This window comes from Mirounga angustirostris, unplaced genomic scaffold (genome assembly GCF_029215605.1).
Source record: "Mirounga angustirostris isolate CCGP_5_RB_7025 unplaced genomic scaffold, mMirAng1.0.hap1 SCAF_15, whole genome shotgun sequence".
In the NCBI taxonomy this organism is placed as follows: Eukaryota; Metazoa; Chordata; class Mammalia; order Carnivora; family Phocidae; genus Mirounga; species Mirounga angustirostris.
Genome location: NW_026991723.1, coordinates 42,965,682 through 42,989,816, shown reverse-complemented (window position 1 = coordinate 42,989,816; position 24,135 = coordinate 42,965,682). Strand labels below are relative to the sequence as shown.

Below are 24,135 nucleotides of genomic sequence, written 5' to 3'. Positions count from 1 at the left end.
CTAAACAAGCTGCACCCAGATGGCAAACCAGCTACAGTTTAATTAATCCACTAAAAGCCATTCAGATTTCAGTAAGGGTAATGTAATTTTGAATAATAGTAGGGAAAAAAAATCACTAAAACATTCTTAAGTTTTATTATAGCAGCAAGAGAAGTGCCACTATAGAGTAGTTAAAGGTGAGTTGCAGTTTCCATTATATATGCTAAATTTCTAGATTTTAATATCTTGGGCTGTTTCATTCTGCTTGGAACTTAAAGCAGGCTTAAAATATCAGTATATCTACTGATTCCTCCTCCCCCTTTTTTAAGAAGAAATGGTTTATTTTTCTTGCAGGGTAGTGAAGTTGTATGATTACCACAAGTTCAAATTTTGTGAATATAATGCAGAAAGAGCTTTAGAAAAAAAAAAGTTTACAGTTAAGACTTACAAAAGATAAAGACTTCAAATATTTCCTTTAAACAAAAAAGGTTCTTCATTTATCAAGGTTAAAAACCATGACATAGCATTATTTTATTGCTGAGTTGTTTTCTCCTAAAGGTTGATTAAATATGAAACTGTTGAGAGATCATTTCCTATATATTTCCGTGGCCATGTGTACATATACAAATGAATTAAAAATATAAACATTGAGTATAATTAAGTTAAAGCAGTTTTCACTTAAAATAATGTGCAGAATGAGTCAACTTTTCAAAATGAGTTTATATATAAATTCCAAATTAGTTAAGTGTGAAATAAGATGGTGATCAACATAACTTTAAAGTACATTATATACAACACAGTCCTTATATATTAAAAATTATTTTGATACTATAACAGTAAGATACCCAAAGAAAGTACAAGATTGATATTCTTCCATGTTGAAAATGAGAAAAAAAAGTATAACTGAAACAATTATAAAGTAAAAATCATAAAAAGCAAACCAATTATTAATGCTGGCATATATCCCAACTACAGTATGACAAGGCTTAACAGCATTCTGAGCCTAAGTTAAGGTAGTACAATCTGATCCCTGCCAACTGAGCAATTAGCCACTATCAATACTAGACCCCCTGATTGGCAAGAAAACAAAGCTAACTAATACATCGTTTTCTCCTTCGCTGTGTTGGAAAATTCTACCAAGTCAATTCAGCACTGCTAAAGAAAAGACAACAGAAATTTTTAGTACATGTGTAAGTATTCCACATCAAAATTAGATAATCCCTTGCAAAAGTTGACTCCTTAATGCTCCTATGTCCTACTTACTGGAATTGTTATCAAGGAATACTTGATAATTGTGAGAAAGGCTAAATGGGCTTGGAGTAAGACATGCATTTTTGCATGTGTTCATTCAATAAGGATTTGTTAAAATTTAAATACTAATCACTTAGGGGAGTGGGAGATTCAGGCTTCCACTTATGGAATGGATAAGTCACAGGAATAAAAGGCACAACATAGGGAATATAGTCAATGATATTATAATAATGTTGTATGGTGACAGATGATAGCTACACTGTGGTGAACTCAGCTTAAGGTAGAGAGATGTTGTATCACTATGTTGTACACCTGAGACTAATGTAACATTGTTTCTCAACTATACTCAAATTAAAAAAAAAAAAAGAAAACACAAAACATCATAGCCTATGGTAGTTAGTTGTACATGCTTAAAATGTTAACCCAAAATAAATAAATAACCTACTAAGTAAATAAATATATCTAATAGCCTCCTGTGTATCACCAGACCACACAGGCTTCTAGTAATGGTAATGATAGTACTTATTAACCTTAAGCCTCAGAGGACAAGGACTATACCTTGTATAACTTTGTATCCATTGTGTTTAATACCATAGAGTATAAAATAAACATTTGAAAGATGAAAAAAAAACCTTACCACCACCACCAAAAAAAGGTACATTCCTATGTTAGATTAGGGAGTCAAAAATGTTTTTAAACATTTAATCCTATTATAATGAAATGGTAATTGTGTAAGCAGTTTATAAATTTATATACTGTACATTTCCAATGATATAAAATATATATTCTCCATTTTCTTTTTATATCCTTATACACACACGCACACACACACACACACAGCTCAAGAGCGTAAGCACACTTAGAGGCTAATACCAGGCCTCCCTCCTCAGGTCTCCCTCCTCAGGTCTTCTTCCATGGTCATTTGTACTGAAGGCGAGGCCAAGCACTGGGGCTAAGATCTGGTTTCCTTACAACCCCTCACATCAATCTACAGATGTCTAGAAGAAACCATTGGCAGAGACCTCTCTACGCCCAATATTCAACCGGCCACCACTACCTGCCTTAAATTCACTGGAACTAACCTCATTATGCCTTTTATTATGATGTTTGTGGGTCACCATAAGAGCCCTAACTCCTGTGTCAATTTTTATGAAATCACCATACTCTCATGCTAGTTATGAATTATTTTTATTTTTATTTTTTTTAAAGATTTTATTTATTTATTTGAGAGAGAGAATGAGACAGAGAGAGAGAGCACGAGATGGGGGAGGGTCAGAGGGAGAAGCGGGCTCCCTGCTCGGCAGGGAGCCCGATGTGGGACTCGATCCTGGGACTCCAGGATCATGACCTGAGCGGAAGGCAGTCGCTTAACCAACTGAGCCACCCAGGCGCCCCATGAATTATTTTTAAAAAGAAAAGATAGAAACCCCAAAAATGAACCAATAAAAAGCTTGCAGATTTAAAGTCAAACTGCCCAGGAAAGCTTGAAAAAAATCTATCATATATCTGGAGTTTACTGCCATGTCTCTATCCTCTATCTCACCTTTTACAATTAGACATGGTTTGAACTTCTCATTCTCTCTTCCATACCCACTTAACTCTTTCATATTTCACATTATGCTGTGTCTCCACACTCCATTCTGAGCAGCTTTATAGTCCAATTTTCTAATTCTCTCTTTAGCCCAATAACTCATTGTATGAGACTGGTCTTATTAGCGAAACTAGATAAAGACAGTATAAAAGTAACAGACCAATTTCCTTCATAAATAAAGATTCAAAAGCAAAGTATCCGTAAAATGAATAAATTAGTTTATAAAGAATTAGAAATGCCTCAGGCATCAAAAGATAAAACATTTGATAAAATTTATCACCATTTGGGGCGCCTGGGTGGCTCAGTCGTTAAGCGTCTGCCTTCGGCTCAGGTCATGGTCCCAGGGTCCTGGGATCGAGCCCCGCATCGGGCTCCCTGCTCAGCGGGAAGCCTGCTTCTCCCTCTCCCACTCCCCCTGCTTGTGTTCCCTCTCTCGCTGTGTCTCTCTCTGTCAAATAAATAAATAAAATCTTTAAAAAAAAAAATTTATCACCATTTATGTAGGATATTAATCAGGCTCCTTAAACTGATAAAAGGGGTATCTATAAGAAACTTATGGCTAACTTACTTATCCAAGGTGAAATATTCCCTTTGAAATTTAGAACAAGACAAGGACACTATTACCACTTCCACTGAACTTTTGTATGGTAAAATGTATAAACATTGGTATAACATATTAGGATTTTCGTTTCCTGTTTTGAGGATGAGGGAGAAAGGGGATCCCTCTTACACTCTTAGTGGGAATGCAAACTGATGCGGCCACTCTGGCAAATAGTATGGAGATTCCTCAAAAAGTTAAAAAATAGAACTACCCTATGACCCATCAATTGCACTACTAGATATTTACCCAAAGGATATAAATATACAGATTTGAAGGAGTACACCCCAGTGTTTACAGAAGCATTATCAATAAGAGCCAAACTAAGGAAAGAGCCCAAGTATCCATCAACTGATGAATGGATAAAAAAGATGTGGTACACACACACACACACACACACACACACGCTGGAATATTACTCAGTCATCAAATATAAAAAAGAATGAAATCCTGCCATTTACAATGATGGATAGAGTTAGACTGTATTTTGCTAAGCTAAATGAGTCAGTCAGAGAAAGACAAATACCATATGATTTCACTCATATGTGGAATTTCTAGGAAACAAAACAGATGAACATAAGGAAAGGGGAAAAAAAAAAAAGAAAGGGAAGCAAACCATAAGAGACTCTTAATGATAGAGAACAAACTGAGGGTTGGTGGAGGGAGGTGGGTGGCTGATGGGCTAAATGGGCAATGGGTATTAAGGAAGGTACTTATTATGATGAGTGTATATGTAAGTGTATACGTAAGTGATGAATCACTAAATTCTACTCCTGAAACCAATATTACACTATATGTTAATTAACAAGCATTTATTTTTTTTTTCAGTTTACCAGGTCATTTCATTTTTTCTTTTTTTATTTAAGTTCAATTAACATATAATGTATTATTAATTTCAGAGGTAGAGTTCAGTGATTCATTAGTCTTATATAATACCCAGTGTTCATTACATCACATACCCTCCTTAATGTCTAGCATCCAGTTACCCCATCCTCCACCATCTTCCCCTCCAGCAACCCTCAGTTTGTTTCCTATGATTAAGAGTCTCTTATGGTTTGTCTCCCTCTCTGATTTCATCTTGTTTTATTTTTCCCTCCCTTCCCCTATGATCCTCTGTTTTGTTTTTTAGATTCCACATATGAGTGAGATCACATGATAATTGTCTTTCTCTGATTGACTTATTTTGCTTAACATAATACCTTCCAGTTCCATCCATGTCACTACAAATGGCAAGATTTCATTTTTTGATGGCTGAGTAGTATTCCATTGTATATATATACACCACATCTTTATCCATTCATCTGTCGATGGACATGTGAAGTCTTTCTACAGTTTGACTATTGTGGACATTGCTGCTATAAACATTGGGATGCAGGTGCCCCTTTGGATCACTGCATTTGTATCTTTGGGGTAAATACCTAGTAGCGCAATTGCTGGAAATTGTATTTCCATTTGTATTTGTAACTTTTCCAATTGTATTTCTATTTGTATTTGTAACTTTTTGAAGAACCTCCATACTGGTTTTTTTTTTTAAATGAACATTCTTTTTTTTCTTAAGATTTTATTTATTTATTTGAGAGAGAGAGCACGAGAAGGGGGAGAGGCAGAGGGAGAGGAAGAAGACTCTCCGTTAAGCAGGGAGCCTGATGCAGGGCTCGACCCCAGGACCCTGGGATCATGACCTGAGCCAAAGGCAGCCGCTCAGCTGACTGAGCCACCCAGGCACCCCTCCATACTGTTTTCTAGAGTGGCTGCACCAGTTTGCATTCCACCCACAGTGTAAGGGGGTTCCCCTTTCTCCACATCCTTGCCAATATCTGTTGTTTCCTGACTTGTTAATTTTAGCCATTCTGACTGGTGTGAGGTGGTATCTCATTGTGGTTTTGATTTGTATTTCCCTAATGCTAAGTGATGGTGAGCATTTTTTCATGTGCCTGTTGGCCATTTGTATGTCTTCTTTAGAGAAATGTCTGTTCATGTCTTGATTAAGAACTAACTAGAATTTAAATAAAAATTTAGAAAAAAAATAGGATTTTTAAGGAAAAAATAAAACTGGGAAGCTATCTACACAGAAAACCCAGAGGAATCTATAAAACATATTAGAATTAATAAGAGATTAACAGGGTGGCTGGATATAAGATAAACATTTAAAAATCAATTGCATTGCTATACAAAAGCGAAAAATCTAACAAAAAGTAGGTAAAATAGCAACAAAAATGTAAGCTACTCAAAATCTAGTAAGAGACAGTAGCTATTACATTATCTAATAAAGAGACATAAGACTTCTATGAATAAAACTACAAAACGTTTTAAAAATGCATTAAAGAATACCTAAATTGAAGTATATATAGCATACTTAGGGATAAAAAGATTTAAAATGCTAAAAACGTCATTTCTTCTCAAATTAATCCTAGCCGATTACAAACATTATACTGAAGAGCAAGAATATCCAAAGCACAGTTGAAGAAGAATAAACTGAAGAGATTTATTATATCAGATATCAAAACTCATCATAAAGCTATAATAACAAATACAATGTTGTTATTTCAGGGATTAAAAAAAAGTTACCCAACACAACAGAATACAGAGCCTAAAATAGACCCACTTAAATATGGACCCATATATACATTAAATAAAAAATGTCAGAGGAGGGATGCCTGGGTGGCTCAGTCAGTTAAGCGTCTGACTTGATTTCAGCTCAGGTTATGATCTCGAGTTGTGAGACTAAACCCTGCATAGGGCTCTGCACTGGGTGTGGAGCCTGCTTAAGATTCTCTCTCTCCTTCTCCCCCTACCCCTCTACCCCCCTTCTCTAAAAGGGAAAAAAAAAAAAAACAGAGGAAGCAGTGCAGATCATTGAGAAAAGGAGTGATTATTAATTAGCACAATAGTGCTAAAACAAGCAGATATCCAGATTTAAAAAAAAACAACTAAATTGAATATTCTTTACAATAAACAAAAATCAATTCCACATAAAGACTTATATATGGAAGTCAAAACTATAATGCTTTAGATGAAAATATAGGAAAATATCTTGAGTTCAGGATAAAGTTGGATTTCTTAAACAAGATACAGTAAGCACAAAGTTTAAGAGGAAATGATGAGAAATTCAACTATATTAAAATTAATAACCATTTTTCAAAAGATACCACAGAATATGTGAAAAGACAAGCCACAAGCAAGAAGATATTTGCAACAATTATAACTGAAAGCTGAGACTGCTCGCTGATCTCTAAACTCACTTCTTTTGGAAATGGACACATGTTTTCCAATATTTAGGGGTTCATATTTCCCAATCTTCTTTGCAATTCTTTGCCAAACAATGCTGGCAGAAGTATTATGTACCACTTTGAAGCCTTATTCATAAATACTTCCTAAACATGATTCTCTAGGCCCCTTTTCCCTTCTTGTTTGCTGGAGTAGACATGATTCCAGGACAACTTTGATAGCCATGTTGAAAGCTAATGGATCCAAGAAATGAAAGGAGCCTAGATCTCTAAATCACTGCTCAGAAGCTGAAAATCCAAGTAATACCCACATTGGACTGTAATGTAAATAAGAAATAAATTATTTTAAACCTCAGACATATGGGTTTATGTAATATAGAAGCTCACATTATGGTCAATAATATAATAACTAACAAAAGATTAGGATCTAAAACAAGGAACTTCAACAAAAAGACAAACATTCTAATAGAAAGATGAGCAAAAGACACAAACAGGTATTTCATGTAACATAAACATAAGATGCTCAAGCTCATTAGAAACCAAAGAAATACAAACTGAAACCAGAATGGAATACTATTTTATCCCTTTTAAGAATGTAACTAAGAAGTTGATCATTTGAGACAACCACTTTGGCAAACAATTTGGTGTTTTCTTGTAAACCTGAACATTTGCATTTCCATGACAGGCGATTTCACCCTTAGCAATATATCCTTTAAAAAGTCTTGCACATGTGGGTATGGACACATGTACTACAACATTCATAACAGCAGTGTGTAAAAATTCCTAGAGCAAAAAAAATAAAAACAAAACAAAAAAATGTGCAGTGACAAAAAGAGTAGATAAATAAATTGTAGCCTATTCATACAATAGACTATTCCATAGAAGGGGAAACAACTATAGCTACACTCAACAGCAGTGAGTTAGTTATCTTACAAAAATAAAGTTCAAAGAAAAAAACCTAGTTGTGGAGAATAATATACAAAGAGGATGATTATTTTATTTTGAGAAAGAGAGAGAGAGAGCAAGCAGGTGTGAGCGGGGGGGGGGGGGGGGGAGGGCGGGCAAAGGAGGAGGAGCAGAAGGAGAGGAAGAGAGTGAGAATCCTAAGCAGACTCCATGCACAGCACAGAGCCTGACACCCATGCTCGACCTCAGGACCCTGGGAGTATGACCTGAGCCAAAATTGAGTCAGATGCTTAACCGAGCCACCCAGGCACCCCAGAGGATGATATTTTTAAGGTTTAAATAAAGGCAATACCAAGTGATATATTATTTAAGAAAATGGTTTTAATAGGCAGGAATTAATTTAAAAAATTAAAATTAAAAAATAAAAATTAATATCCAAGAGAGTAATTATCTTTAGGGAAATAAATAAAATGGGATCAAAGAAGAGCACACAGGTAGCATCCAGAGTTTTGGTTGATAGCTTCTGGTGGGTACACAGACATTACATTTATTTTTTTGTGGAATTCAAATATTTAGTGATAAAATTTTTGAAAAAAAAAGTGAGAACATAAGGGAAAACAACATATAGAAAAACAATTCTCTGCCACTTAGGAAAGGAAGAAATAGACTATCAGTGATACGAAATAAAAATAAACAAGCCTGTGGTTAAAAGTCACAACCCCAATCTTGCGGTCTGCTGTTAGCCACATGAAGTGACTCTTATTCATAGGTGAACATAGTAAGTGTAAGGCTTAGGTTTCTCTCTTGCCCTCTACTGTAAGATATTCCTTCAAGGCAAGAAATGGTACTTCTACATGAAAAAGATAAACAAGCACTCTGAAATAAGAACAGGCAGTCATTCAAAACTATTATTAACTATTAACTATTCAGGTAGTTAAGAGCCAAGGTGCTAAGAAATCAAAGGTCACAGGTTTCAATCCCATATGAACCAATTAGCTTTGCCCTTTTCTATGGCAAAGACTGTCAGCTCACCAATAATTCTGATTATAAGTGATCTCAGAAAGAAGATAAATCACCATCAATACAGGAAAAAAATTTTAAATTTACTAATATGACATAAGAAGTGTTTTTTCTATATAATGATATTAAGACCTAACCAATAATAACCTAATTATTACTCCAAATGCCTACCAGCATTGCCTCATGTAATCTTCATAAAACTCCTATGAGGTAGGTACTATTATAATATCCATTTTAAAAATGATAAAACTGAGGCATAGAGAAATTAAGTAATTTGTGCAAGGTAACACAGATGAAGGATCCAGAATTTGTTATCTATTACTCAAAAAGTCCCACTATAAAAGCATTTGAAAAAAATAAACTAGGGATAGGAAAAATGGGAGAATAAAATATTCCTAAAATTTCCCCTCAACTTGCCCACTTAGTCTCTTATTAATCAAAGGGTGATCCCCGGACCAGCTATCACAGTATCATCTGGGAATGTGAAATAAATGTAGAATCTCAGGCCCCAGTCTAGACCTACTGAATTAGAATCTATTTTAACAACCCCTTACACCAAGTGACTTGGATGTATATTAAAATCTAAGAAGCACTTAGGTAGACTATGCTCAGTATCCAGGACACACCCCCCACACTTTGTCACCTCAGGGTCTATGACAATTCACTTCCAACAAGGTAGAAACTCTTAAATAATTTTCAAGCTGACATATAGTCCACTTTCTCTGTGAAAGCTTTGACAACCCTTTTCCTCTGCATACAATGCTCCCTGTAAAGCTTCTTTCCACAAAGTTCATACTATGCTCATACTTCCATTATAGCACAGTTTATAATAATTATTTTCTTGTCTGCATAGCCATCTATAAAATTCATCAAAGCAGACTGTCTTAATCATCTTTGTATTCTTTCACATTAAACCTAGTACCTAGAATACAGTAGGATTTTAATAAATATTGATTATATCACTGAATAATACATGAATGAATAAATGATAAATGGATGGATGGAAGAATGGATGAATGAAAAGATGACTCTAGGGGCACCTGGGTGGCTCAGCTGGCTAAGTGTCTGACTCTTGATTTCAGCTCAGGTCATGATCTCAGGGTTGGAAGAACGAGTGCTGTGTGGGGCTCCACGCTCAGCACTGAGTCTGCTTGATATTCTCTTTCTCTCCCTCTGCCCCACCGCCCGCTCGTGCACTCTCTCTATATATAAAATAAATGAATAGAATCTTAAAAAAAAAAAGACGAGTCTAGTTGGACTAAATTCTAAAGAAGGATTACAGTAATGATATGATAAAGAATATGTTACTAATTGGTAGAAATCCTGAGTCACCCATTTCTCTCCATTCCTAGTACTATTTCCCTGATCCAGGGCTTCCACTTCTCTCTGTATAACTTCAGTGTCCTCCTTCCTGTTAGGAGAAATGCAAGAATAGTATTTCCTGCCTCAGAATATGGCAAATCTATTTCTCCACTTAGTAAGGCCTAGAAATCCTGGATTCATTTTTTTAATTCCTCCTTTCTTCCCAAACTTCACATCTAAGCTATCTTCAAATCTTGTGGGTTCTACTTTTGAATTATTTTCCAAAATCACAGTATGTCTCACAACCTAACCTAAACACCCCTGAGTTTCATCTTTACCCTTACAATTTCCTCTTGAATTTGTCCCCCAGTTCCCATCCTTGCCCTCCTGTAGTCTCCTTTCTGTACTGCAGCCAGTGTGAGCCTTTTAAAACTGAAGTTAGATCTTATTAGCAGTCTTCTGATTGAAACACTCCAATAGGTTCCATGTTGCATTTCTATTTGAAACATGCCAATGGATTTCCATCTCACTCATTGTAAAACCTGCATCCTTATGGTGGCCTAAGAAGGCTCTAGGAGACCTGAGCCCACATCTGCCCCTCTGAGGTCACCTCTTACTCCTCTCCCCAGAGCTCTCTCAGATCTACCCACACTGGAGGAATGCTCAATACAGAAGACAAAAGATTCTTGAGAGAAACACAGAATTGCAGAGAAGAAGGAAGAACACTCAGGTGAATAAAAATTCTATATGAATACTGATTCTTTAATGACAGTAATGATAATGTCTTTAGAGGATGAAAATGTATGTAGGATCAAAATGTAAGACAAACATAGTGAAAACAGGTGAAGAGATAAAGGAGAATGTATTAAGTTTCCTGCATTGTATGAAAAGTGTTTAAAAGTAATTTAAAACTCACTCTAAAAAGTCAAAAGATGGGGGAGTTCCACTTACAATAATGGCTGAACTGATTCTATCAGATTAAGCCTCCTGCCTATAACTATTTGAACTCTGAGCAAAATATAAAAACAACTACCTGAAGATAACAGACAATAATCAAACACAGGGAGAATCTGAATAAGAATTAATACTTAGAAAATAGAACAACATTGAATAACCTTCCCTTTTTTATGGATTTTGACCTAAGGGTGGCCCACAACAGACACTATGTGCGAAGGCTAAAATTCCAACAGAAATGTACAGAGGACAAAGTTCAGGCCTGCCACTGCAGCCAGAAAGGGAAAATTGTAGAAAAGAGAGAACCAAAAGTATGACTGGTAGCTCAACTCTTCATGCACTGGACAAAACCTCTAAACAATCAAGATAAGGTTAAAAGAACATAAGAGCAATTTAACGTACCTACCTGAAGGGAAACGGGGCTTAGAGTTTAAGTCTAACCTAGTTAAATTCTGATTAAAAACAAAAACAAAAAAACTTCAACACTTACATAAGTAGTACAACAGAAACCAGAGTATCTATAACATCTCTCTCACAATATACACTACACAACCCCACAGATAAATATATACTACAATAATGAAACAAATGAAAATTCCAGTACTGAAACATACAATATTTAAAGAATAATTCACAGAAAAGACTTAAAAAGCAAACTGGGGATAACAGAAATGTCAGTTATTTGAACATAAATTAGTAGAAATTAGCTAATCTGAAGATACATAGACATTAAAAGATTTAAAAAAATGAAGACAGACTTGCTGATCTAGGGGATAACATTGAAAAGTCTAACACAAGTGAAACAGGAATCTCAAATGGAGAAGAGAGGAGTCAGAAAAATAACTGAAGAAATCATGTCAACACTTTCCCCCTATTTAGTTCAGTAAATAAATACATACACTTTTTTTTTTTTTAACAAAAATCAAGAAACCCAGCAAACTGCAAGAAGGCTGATTATAATGAAAACCATACTTGGAAACGTCATAGTTAAAATGCTTAAAACTAAAGCTAAGATATTTTTTAAAAGAAGCTAGACAAAACTGGTAAATCACATTTAAGTAAATAATGAAACAAATTCCCTCTGACTTATCATGAGAAACAGCTGAGTCCAGAAGACAGAAAACTGAAATTTTTAAATTGCTCTTAAAAATATGTAAGCAGTCAGGCGCCTGGGTGGCTCAGATGGTTAAGCGTCTGCCTTCGGCTCAGGTCGTGATCCCAGGGTCCTGGGATCGAGTCCCGCATCGGGCTCCCTGCTCCTTGGGAGCCTGCTTCTCCCTCTGCCTCTCTCTTTCTCTCTCTCTCTGTCTCTCATGAATAAATAAATAAAATCTTTAAAAAAAAAAAATGTAAACAGTCAACCCAAAAGAAAGAAAGAAAAGAGGGACAAAGGAACAGAAACAGGATAAATTTTTTAAAAAATGGTAAAATGGTACATAAAACCCATTATATTATATAATATTATATTAATAATTATATTAATTCTAAATGGATTAACACTGCAGTGAAAAAGAAGAAACTGTCAGAATGAACAAAAAATATAGGACCCAACTATGTATACTTTAACATAAAAACACCTATAGGTGGAAATTAAAAGGATGGGAAAAGGTATACCATGTAAAATGTAACCATTAATGAGTCAGATAGGCTATATCAAAGTAAAATCGGGTCTCAAGCCAACAGAATATTATAAATAAAAGTAACATTTTATAATGACAAAGGGTTCATTTAATCAGAAAGACCTGACTACCAGAGGGAGATTCTAACAGCTCTCTCTTAAGCAACTGACAGAAAAACTGATAAAAATATTAAATACAAAAATCATTAAAGACAGAAGATCTGAACACTATCAACCACAATGACATAATTAATATTGATATTTAAGGAACACTCCACCCAAAAGCTGCAGAATACAAATTATCTGCAAGTACACATAAACCATATGCTGGCGATACAACAAGTCTCAATAAATTTCAAATACAATAATCTTAGGGAGTACTATCTCTGACCACAATAGAGGTATATTAGAAGTGAATAGCAGTAACACTTACAAATTGTCCCTGACTTACAACGGGTTCCACGTCTGATTTTTTTGACTTTATGATAATGCGAAAACAATTTGCACTTAGTAGAAACTGTACTTTGAGTTTTGAATTTTTATCTCTTCCCAGGTTAGCAATAATGCAGTACGATCCTCTCTTGTCATGCTGGGTAACAACAGCGAGCCTCAGCTCCCAGTCAGCCAAGTGATCACAAGAGTGAACAACCTGTACACTTAACAACTATTCCATACCCATATCACCATTCTGGTTTCTGTTACTTTCTTTTTTTTTTTTTTTTTAGATTTTATTTATTTGACAGAGAGAGCACAAACAGAGGGAGAGAGAGGGAGAAGCAGGCTCCCTGCTGAGCAAGGAGCCCGATGTGGGACTCGATCCCAGGACTCTGGGATCATGACCTGGGCCGAAGGCAGCTGCTTAACCAACTGAGCCACCCAGGCGTCCCTCTGTTACTTTCAATATGTGAGATATCTCACATATGTGAGATATTCAACAGTTTATTATAAAAGAAGCTTTGTGTTAGATAATTTTGCCCAATTGTAGGCTAATGTAAATATTCTGAGCAGTTTAACATAGGCTAGGCTAAACTATGATGTTTGGTAGGTTAGGTGTATTGAGGGTATTTTCAACTTACAGTATCTTCAATTTAGGATGGGTTTATAGGGATGTAAACACATTGTAAGCTGAGGAAGATCTATACAAGGAAAAACACCCAAATATTTCAAAAGGAGGCAATACACATCAGAATAACCAAAGGGGTAAGAAGAAAATCACAGGTTAAATTAGAAACATTCCTAAACAAATGCATATTTCTAAAATTGATGAAGTGATACTAAAATTTCTTTAAAATGCAACCGAGCCAAAATATATAGAACATTCTTTTTTTTTTTTAGGATTTTATTTATTTATTTGACAGAGAGAGACAGCTAGAGAGGGAACACAAGCAGGGGGAGTGGGAGAGGGAGAAGGAGGCATCCTGCTCAGCAAGAAGCCTGATGCGGGACTCGATCCCAGGACCTGGGATCATGACTTGAGCCGAAGGTAGGTGCTTAATGACTGAGCCACCCAGGCACCCTATACAGAACATTCTTGAAAAAGAATAAAGTGATTTACCTTATTGTTTCAAGAGTTACTATAAAGTGACATATATATGAGTAGGTATTTTTCTGGACTCTATTCTGTTCTACTGATTATTTTGTCAATTATTATGCCAATAGCACACTATCTTGATTTTCTTTTAGCTTGCTAAATATGTTTGAAAATCAGGTAGTGTAAGTCCTCCAATTTTTTTCTTTATGAAACTTGATTTTGCTCTTTCAGGTCACTGGACTCTGTGTATTCCCTGTAAAATCTTAGAATTGGCTTGTATTGAAAGAAGAAAGAAAGAAAAGAAAAGAAATGAAAAGAAAAGAAAGAAAGAAAGAAAGAAAGAAAGAAAGAAAGAAAGAAAGAAAGAAAGAAAGAAAGAAAAGAAAAGAAAAGAAAAGAAAAGAAAAGAAAAGAAAAGAAAAGAAAAGAAAGGAAGAAAGAAAGAAAGGAAGAAAGGCAGAAAGAAAGAAAGAAAGAAAGAAAGAAAGAAAGAAAGAAAGAAAGAAAGAAAGAAAGAAAGAAAATAAAGAAAGGAAGAAAGAGAAAGGAAGGAAGGAAGAAAGAGAGAGAAAGGAAGGAAGGAAGGAAGGAAGGGAAAGAAAGGAAAAGAAAAGAAAAAAAGAAAAGCCTCCTGGGATTTTGACTGGAATAATATGAATGATCAATTTGGAAAGAATTGACATCTTAACAATATTTTATCTTCTGATTATGAATTTGGCATAGCTGCCCATTTATGTATGTCTTTAATTATACTCTAGTATTTTTTTTTTTTTTTTTTTTTTATTCATGAGAGACAGAGCGAGAGAGAAAGGCAGAGGGAGAAGCAGGCTCCCAAGGAGCAGGGAGCCCGATGCGGGGCTCGATCCCAGGACCCTGGGATCATGACCTGAACCAAAGGCAGACGCTTAACCATCTGAGCCACCCAGGCGCCCACTCTAGTATGTTTTCTACTTTTGTGTATAGGTCTAGGGTGTATTTTGTCAAATTTATCCTTAATTATTACATAGGCTTTGATGTTATTATAAACAGTACTTTTAAAATTTCAATTTCTAATAACTTATTTCTAATATTTAAGAATATAACTGTTATAAATTGATCCTGTCTTTTGCAACACTGCTAAATTGACTTACTATTTCTAGGAGCTTTACCATAGACTCAGTAGGATTTCTATATAGATGCCCATGTTGTCTGTGAATAAAAAGAGTTTCACTTTCTCATTTGTAATTGGTATGATTTTGTTTCTTGCTTTATTGTACTAGTTAGAATCTCCAGTACAATGTTAACTAGAACTGACTTGTTCCTTATCTTAAAGATTTATTTATTTATTTATTTATTTATTTGAGAGAGAGAGAGAGAGAATGAGAGACAGAGAGCATGAGAGGGAGGAGGGTCAGAGGGAGAAGCAGACTCCCTGCCGAGCAGGGAGCCCGATGCGGGACTCGATCCTGGGACTCCAGGATCATGACCTGAGCCGAAGGCAGTCGCTTAACCAACTGAGCCACCCAGGTGCCCCTTTTTTTTTTTTAAAGATTTATTTATTTATTTATTTATTTATTTATTTATTTATTTGAGAGAGAGAGAATGAGAGACAGAGAGCATGAGAGGGAGGAGGGTCAGAGGGAGAAGCAGACTCCCTGCCGAGCAGGGAGCCTGTTCCTTATCTTAGAAGGAAAGCGTTCAGTGTTTATTATTTTTTTAAAAGATTTTATTTATTTATTTATTTGACAAAGAGAGAGAGAGAGAGCAGCAGAGGGAAAGAGAGAAGCAGACTCCCTGCTGAGCAGGGAGCCTGATGCGGGACTCCATCCCAGGACCTAAGCTGAAGGCAGATGCTTAACTGACTGAGCTACCCAAGCACCTTCAGTGTTTATTATTAAGCAAGAAATAATGTCCTACCCAAACTCTTCCAGTGAAGAAGAATATTTTGCAATTTGCATTAGGACACCAGCATCACCTAGATATCAAAATCTGACAAAAAACATTCAAGAAAGGAAAACCACAGCCCAATATCCCTCATAAATATAGATGCAAAAATTCAAAGCAAAATATTAGCAAATTGAATTCAGCAATACAAAAAATAATAAAATATTACAACGAAGTTAGATTTATTTCAGGAACGCAAATTAAGTTAATAATTGGAAATCAATCAATGTAATTCACGCTGTTAACAGAATAAATGAGAAAAGGCTTACTATCATCTTAAAAGATGCACTGTATACACTCAATACCTCTTAATGAAAAAGCTTTCATCAAACTATGAAGATATGGGAACTTCTTTAATGTGATAAAAGATATTTACCAAAAAACCCATAGCAAACACACTGTTTAAAGGTGAAACACTGTAAGGTTCAAAAACAAGCAAAACTAATCAATAACAGAAGTCAAAATGGTGGTTACCTTTATGGAATTACCTTGCAATGAACATCAAAGAGGTTTATTGGAAACTGGTAATATTCTGTATCTTGATCCGAGTGGTATTTACAGGGATATGTTCACTTTGTGAAATGTCACGGAGTTATATACTTATGGTTTGTAAACTTTATTATTTGTATGTTATATTTCAATAAAACTGTTCATGAAAAATTTCAAGTGTTTTTCATGAAACTTTATGCATTAGCCTTAAAGTTATATTTAAGTGCTAAATGCCAACATAGCCAAGACACTTTAAAGAACAGTAAGAAAGTAAGAGTAGAACTACCAAATATAAAGACTTATTAGAAGCTATACTAATTAATACAATATAACACTGTATAGGAACACAGAGAATACAGAGCCTAGAAAGAAACTCATAAGTATACTGAAGTAGGATATATGAGAGAGGTAGCCCAGCACTACAAGGGAAAAAAAGGGGATTGTTCAACAGGTTGAGCTGGAAAAACTGATTACTACTGGGGAGAAATAAATAAATACAAATGGATCCTTACCTTATACTATACATAAAACACCATTCCAAATGAATTGTGAATATAAATGATATAAGCAAAGCTTTAAAACTTTTTAAGAAAACAGAGGTGCAAATCTTTCTGTCTTTGGGGGTAGGAAAGGACTTCTTAAATGAGACACCAAAGCATTAACTATAAAAGATTAATTTGTCTAAATTAAAATTAAGAATTTCTGTTCATCAAATGACACATTAAAGAAAATGAAAAGATGAGGTATACACTGAGATAAGATATTTCACTTAATAGAGATTAATATCAGGAATATATAAAGAACTTTTATGAATGAATAGGAAAAGAATCCAGTAGAAGAATGGATAAAAGATGTAAATAGATGTTTTGCAGAAGAAGGCATACCTTTGGCTAGTAATCATTTGAACATGTGCTTTATCAGTGATATGCACATGAAGATCAAAATAAAAAATACTTGAATTAGTTAGTTGCCAGCAAACTATGAAATCTGACAATACCAAGTGTTAAGTAGGATGGGAATCAACCAGATCTCTTATACATTGTTGGTGGGAGTAAAATTTATGAAAAACACTTTGAAAAATAAGTATTTTGTGAAAGTAACGTTTTCACATTCTAAACCCATGATTTCCATTCCTAGATACATGTTCCACTTAAATGTATGCATATGTGTACCAAGAATCATGCACGAAAATATCAGTTGCAGCATTATTCATAATAGCGAAAACTGGAAATAACCCAAATGCTCATCTACAAGTGAACGTACAAGTAGTTATGATATAATCACATAAAACGGAATATTATAAATCAGTAAAAATAAACAGCTATACCAAACAACGTAAGTGAATCTTAATAACATAATGATGAGTCAAAATTGCCAAACCCCAGGTAACAACACATTGTGGTATTTTTATAAATTACAAAACTACACAACATACTATTTCCTCATAATTTATAAGTGATAAAACTTTTTAAAAAATAATCAAAATGATAAACAGTTTAGTGGTTACCTCTGGTGAGAGAATCAGGGTACCAGATAAGGGAGGAAGGAGTATACAAGTAGAGGTAAGTCATTAGTAATGCTCTATTCTTGGAATAGTTGATGGGACCAAGGCCATTTATTATAATAAATGAACAAATAAGTAAATTAAAATAAATAAAATAGGCCTATGTAACATGATACTGTGTCATGATACGAATTTTATGATAAATCCTGTGCACCTGATATCCAAAAAATGTAATATAATATGTATAAATTTAAAAACTGTTGTCTTAAGTTTGAATCGTTAGCAAGACAAAATATGCTGGGTTCAAGAATTACTGTTCAAAGATTACTGCTAAAAGATCATTAAAAACATTTAATTATCTGTATTAATTCCATTTCTGAACTAAATCAATAAATTCTAAACTTAAAGAAATGCCAAGTGCCTTAACTTACAAGAATAAGACTGTGTTCTTTACAATACATATTTAGAGCTGAAAGTTACCTTGAAGATTATCTAAAAGAGATACCACAGAACATATTAGATATGCCAAGCTCTGCACTTAATATGCATGATCTTGAGAATGCTTACAAAACTGTGTAACATAGCAGTAATATCGACATTTTATTTGCGAGCAAACTTTGGCTAAAAGGCTTAGTGAATTTGTTCAAGTTCACAAAGCTCACAGGCAGAGTTGTGATTTGCTCCCAGGTTTATCTGACTCCTGAACCTACACATCTATCTTTACATTTGTACTACCTTAGGAATTACATGAGGAAGTAGGTAGAAAGGTCAAATAACTGTCCAAAACCATACTTTAAGATAGTGGCAGAATTGGGACTAAAAGGTACTAAGTACCATATATCAGGCATTATGGAAACTACTTTATGAGACTTCCTATTATACATTCTTTCCATTCCATTACCTCATTCAGTTTAAGTCTCAAAGTGGGCATCATCTATTAATTTGCTGTTCATTATTATATTTCAGTCAAGTGTTTCATCATAACTTTGCCAATTATACCGTGTATTTCTATGTGCATTTCTATTTGAATCCATATTATATATAATATTCATGTCTACAAAGTATAAAAAATAGCACAATACAACAATCTGCCAAATCTTATATTCTTTTTTTTTTTTTTTTTTTTTTTAAAGATTTTATTTATTTATTTGACAGAGAGAGACACAGCGAGAGAGGGAACACAAGCAGGGGGAGTGGGAGAGGGAGAAGCAGGCTTCCCGCCGAGCAGGGAGCCCGATGTGGGACTCGATCCCGGGACTCCGGGATCATGACCTGAGCCGAAGGCAGTTGCTCAACCAACTGAGCCACCCAGGCGCCCCAAATCTTATATTCTAATATACTAATTACATAAATTTAGTCAATTGTAGGAGACAATTTAATATGATATTGCACTGGGTAACATTTTTAGAAAATGTCTCTCACCTGTTCTGAGTGCTCTGAATCACTTTCTTGCAGTAAAGGATAGGGTGCTCCTTGTGATTCCTGAAGCTTTTCTTTTAATTTAACATTTTCTTGCTCTTTTTGGAACAGCTGATCCTGAAGACTAACAACACTTTGCCGGAGTATAGCTTCACTTGATTTTGTGGTTTCAAAACAAGTATGTAATTCATTGTAAAGCTGTTTCAAAAAATATATCCAAATTTATTAATAATCAGTAAAATAGTCATGTCTGTGTAAACACGCATACACACATATACATATCTATAAAGACTATGTACAACATACTACTTGCCCTGATTTTAATACTCTAGAGGTGAAAAAAGCCATAAACAGATGGAAAACTAAATAATATAATCAAATATCAACATAAAACTACAATTGATGTTAAAAAGGCAATATGTATTATTGGCCAGTATAATATAGGAAAAGTGTGCTAAATTCCTAAGGAGGACGAAAACACTTTAAGCTAGTTATATTCAACTTAGAGGACTCTATGTAAAAGAAAGGACCTGAACTGAGCTATGATACTATTATAGGAACTGAATGAAAACAAAAGTCATTCCAAAGGTGGAAGAAATGTGAAAACATTATGTATAGTTATAGGAAGGGACAGAAAGGGAGCATAAGATCTATCAGCCCAACGGAACCCAATATATACATTTGAAAGAAAAACTAAGAATCTTTCATTGAGAGTTCATTAAGTTTGACTGATACATTCCCATTTAGTATGAATTAGCATCTACAGCTGTAGCAGGGGGGGTGGGGGGGCAGAAGGAATAGCAAGAGACAGTCAGGCAGTAAGACCATAGACAAGAGTGTAGACTCCTGAACGCCAGATTCAGGAAGGTGGACTTGTTCCTGTAGGCAACAGGGGACCATTGGAGACCTTCAACAGAGTGTGATAAAACAGAAGCAATGTTCTGAAGGCATGACAGATGACTTTTGATTTTTTAACTCAAAGAAACATGAACTTAAAAATTTACAACTAGAGTTTATTAAAACTGTGAGACAGCATATGATATATATAGAAGTGGTTTCATGCAGAGTCACATATGGTTAACAATGGTTTTCCTCCAATGCTCCTGAACTTACATGGTGATGAAACTCCTAACTTCTGATTGTGATATGAGGCATAATTCAATTTGTGGTAACTAATTTACCTAAAGAGTGTGTATTTGCTGATGACACTGGGAAAGTGATCCAAGAATTAAGATTTTTGTTTTTTGTTTTCTGTTTTTTTAATAAGGCTAATAGTGAGATAGGGAGGTCTTATAATAAGAGAAAAATCCCTCAGGGTTTTTGTTCAAATTTGAGAGTTTGCGAAATTCCCAGGTTCAAAATTATGTAACTAATACACTAGATTTTTAGGTTTGCTCATCTAATTGAAGAGTGGGAGAATCTTGCCTCATGGGAAGAAACTTAACTACACAAAAGATGGCAGAGTACTTTTCTGTGTGTATGCTATACTTTAATTTTTTAAAGTGTAAAATTTAATAAGGCTTGTAAGAGCTCTTTTCTTAATGCTTTTTCTCAGACATATACCTTGTCATAAAAACAAGATTCATCAAGCCATTCCTCTGACACAATATGCTCAATATACTTTTTATGTTCTATAAGGGACTGTACTGCTCTATTATTATAGATGCTTCAAATAATCCATTTCACTTTACAGCCAAAGTTTAAGCAATTTTTATAAAGCAAAGTTGCCTTTATGATTTATACAGAATTTCAGGACATGAATTTGTAACTGTCCCTCCCAGTTACCTCTATACCAGGGAGTATGTCCAATGTCCTGTCCACAGTTGATACCATCAATCTAGGAGGGAAGAGAGAGTAGGAACCTGACCACGTTGAGGAAAAATGAAGGGATCAAAGTGGGCCTTATAGTGACCTACCTGTGCTGTGTTGCTGCTTTCATGATTGAGTTCAGGTAGAAAAGAAAAAAACAAAATCTGGAGACAAGAGCTAAGCTGTCCAGAGAGATCTGAAGCTAGGATAAATGAAGGTCTGCCTGACAGCATACACAGTCACTTACTCAGTTAAAAGATTATTTAACTACTTTCTCTCTTATTTGTATGCTTTATTAATAATAGCTGGCTTTTAACCAGCACAAATTAATCCTTCTGGAAGAAAATAATCCAAAAATAAATATTTAAGTATTTAAAATATTAAAGAATTTATAAATACCTAATTATACCTCAATTTAAAAATATATAAAAAAAGAATTTCTAGATTTCAATTATTTGAGCATCTCATGAACAATGATTGTTGACAAAGAAAAACTCAGTTTCCCTTCCACTGCCCAAAGTATAGGAAGAATGATAGTGTGTGGTCAGCACTGAGGACCAATTTACTGACCATTAGTGCCAAGGGTGTGGTATATTTTCTTTGGGTGTCATGTCTTGGGATCTTCCTTCACAGTTATAAGGCTCTGGGCCTATTCATACATGAAAGAAGGCTCTGTCTTAATGTTTGAAGCTTCTCTTGTCTCCTCTCACGTCTCCCTCACTATTCTCTTCTTAAGTTCTCCACTTTGCTCTCTCTGCCAAGCAATTTACACAGGTGTACTCCTTCTCAGCTGTCCTGGCTTGATCTGATATGACCGGTGGGCAACTCTAGACACTGAGGCAAACGCTGTTTCTCTGAAAATATCCATCCTTCCAAGCAGCGGGTGGAAAAGAATTTAAAAAGCCTGGAACAGATATCTAGATCAGCTCTGCTCCAGGAATTGGGACACACTCTCTTATTCCTTAGTTCTTATTCTAAGTACACATCTCCTACTTGCCTATTTTCTTTGATAGCTGATTGGACTTTACTTATTCAGTAGCAATAAGACCACTCAGTTATGGACTTAGAGTACAGGGAACAAAGAGAGCCCTCCAGACATTTTTAATTCAAGGCCCCAGGCCATCAGTAAACTTGGCTACAAAAAGTCTTCAGGGAGGGGCGCCTGGGTGGCTCAGTTGGTTAAGCGACTGCCTTCGGCTCGGGTCATGATCCTGGAGTCCAGGGATTGAGTCCCACATCAGGCTCCCTGCTCAGCAGGGAGTCTGTTTCTCCCTCTGACCTTCCTCCCTCTCATGCTCTCTGTCTCTCATTCTCTCTCTCGCAAATAAAAAAAAAAAAAAGTCTTCAGGGAGGCTAAATCTATTTTTATTTCTAAAGTGTTTTTGGGTGACAATGCCTCGGGGTAATAGAAGGTTTATTTCGCTAGGAGATCCTATAAGAACGCAAAGGTTTAGGTTGTTCCAGTCCCCTGTTAAACGCCATTTTATTCTCATCCCATTAAGAACAGTAGAGTGGGTCAAAAAAGTTCGCAAGTGAGTAAATTAGGTAATATAACAAATTAACTCATCTACATTGGTTTAGGAATTGGAGTTAGTAACTTTTTTTTTATTAGCAATAACAATTGCTTACAACAGTTTTCAGAGAGGTTCTTTTCTCTACTTCTTTCCTCTCATAGTCCAAAAAGCCAAAATGGATTAGAATTTTTTCCAAGATTCTGGCCTATGAAAACATTTAATCATACATTTCCATCTATACAAGTATTAATCATTATAATCCATAATCCAGGATGCTTACTATTCTTGATGCTGTTTTCTGTTGAAGAAATTGAAATTTGAAAAGTTAAGAGGAACTCCAGGGGACAGAAAGCAAGTTATCTCCAGGAATAGGACCCCAAACTCCAAGTCCTTTAATTTTCAGGGACTTATACTGAAGTACTCTTCTTCCCTTATTTTTATTAGCGTTAAGGAATAAGATATTTTATTAACCTTAACAATTTTGGAAGTGGATATGCTCTGTGACCCAATGACTAATTTGCTTAAAGAATAAAATTCTCCAGGTGTGCCTGGGTGGCTCAGTTGTTAAGCGTCTGCCTTTGGCTCAGGTTATGGTCCCAGGGTCCTGGGATGGAGCCCAGCATCAGGCTCCCTGCTCAGCGCGAAGGCTGCTTCTCCCTCTCCCACTCCCCCTGCTTGTGTTCCCTCTCTTGCTCTGTCTCTCTCTGTCAATAAATAAATAAAATCTTTAAAAAAAAAGAATAGGGGCACCTGGGTGGCTCAGTCAGTTAAGCGGCTGCATTCGGCTCGGGTCATGATCCCAGGGTCCTGGGATCGAGCCCCACATCAGGCTCCTTGCTCAGCGGGGAGTCTGCTTCTCTCCTGCCTGACATTCCCCCTGCTTGTGCTTGCTCTCTGTCTCTCTCTCGCTCTCACTCTCTGTGTCAAATAAATAAGTAAAATCTTTAAAAAAATAAAAAAATAAAAAAAATAAAAATAAAAAAAGAATAAAATTCTCCTTCTTTAGTAACTATACTATTTGCTACTGTGACTAAGACAATAAATTCTACCATTGAAAACTCTGTTTGTAACAGCAATATGAGGAAAAAACCTCTGATTTAACATGCAGTTTAAACTAAAAGAATTTATAACCTAACTCTTAATTTTCCCAAATTGATATTGTGTCATATAATTATCATTAAATAGAATAAAAAGTTGATAAAACACATATTTAGTCCCTCAAACATGTTAGATGGTCTAGAAATTATAAATGTTGATACAGTCCCCATGTGATGTGCAAAGGTAGAAAAACAATTAAAATGTAGATAAATGGCTACATGCTCAGAGGAAGAAAACACACTAGCTTACTTTTATTTCTCCTGATGGGTGTGTTTCTTCCAGAGGAGCCCTCAACATTATTAGGTTTTGTGTATGAGACTAATGATTTGTTAAGGGGATCTCTGGGAAAATATGACTCAACCCCTTCCCTGTGCTCAAAGTTTTTTTCAATTTTCTCTCTTC

General features: G+C 35.3%; 1 protein-coding gene across 7 annotated transcripts in view; it reads right to left on the bottom strand.

Annotated features, from left to right (window-relative positions):
- Nucleotides 1-24,135, bottom strand: part of CNTLN (centlein) — a 300,088-nt gene that overhangs the window by 140,430 nt on the left and 135,523 nt on the right. For all 7 annotated transcript variants that reach the window (XM_064579709.1, XM_064579711.1, XM_064579710.1 and 4 more), the window contains one exon: nt 19,316-19,510. In XM_064579709.1, coding sequence (XP_064435779.1) covers nt 19,316-19,510 — 195 coding nt within the window. The remainder of the gene's footprint in view (nt 1-19,315; nt 19,511-24,135) is intronic.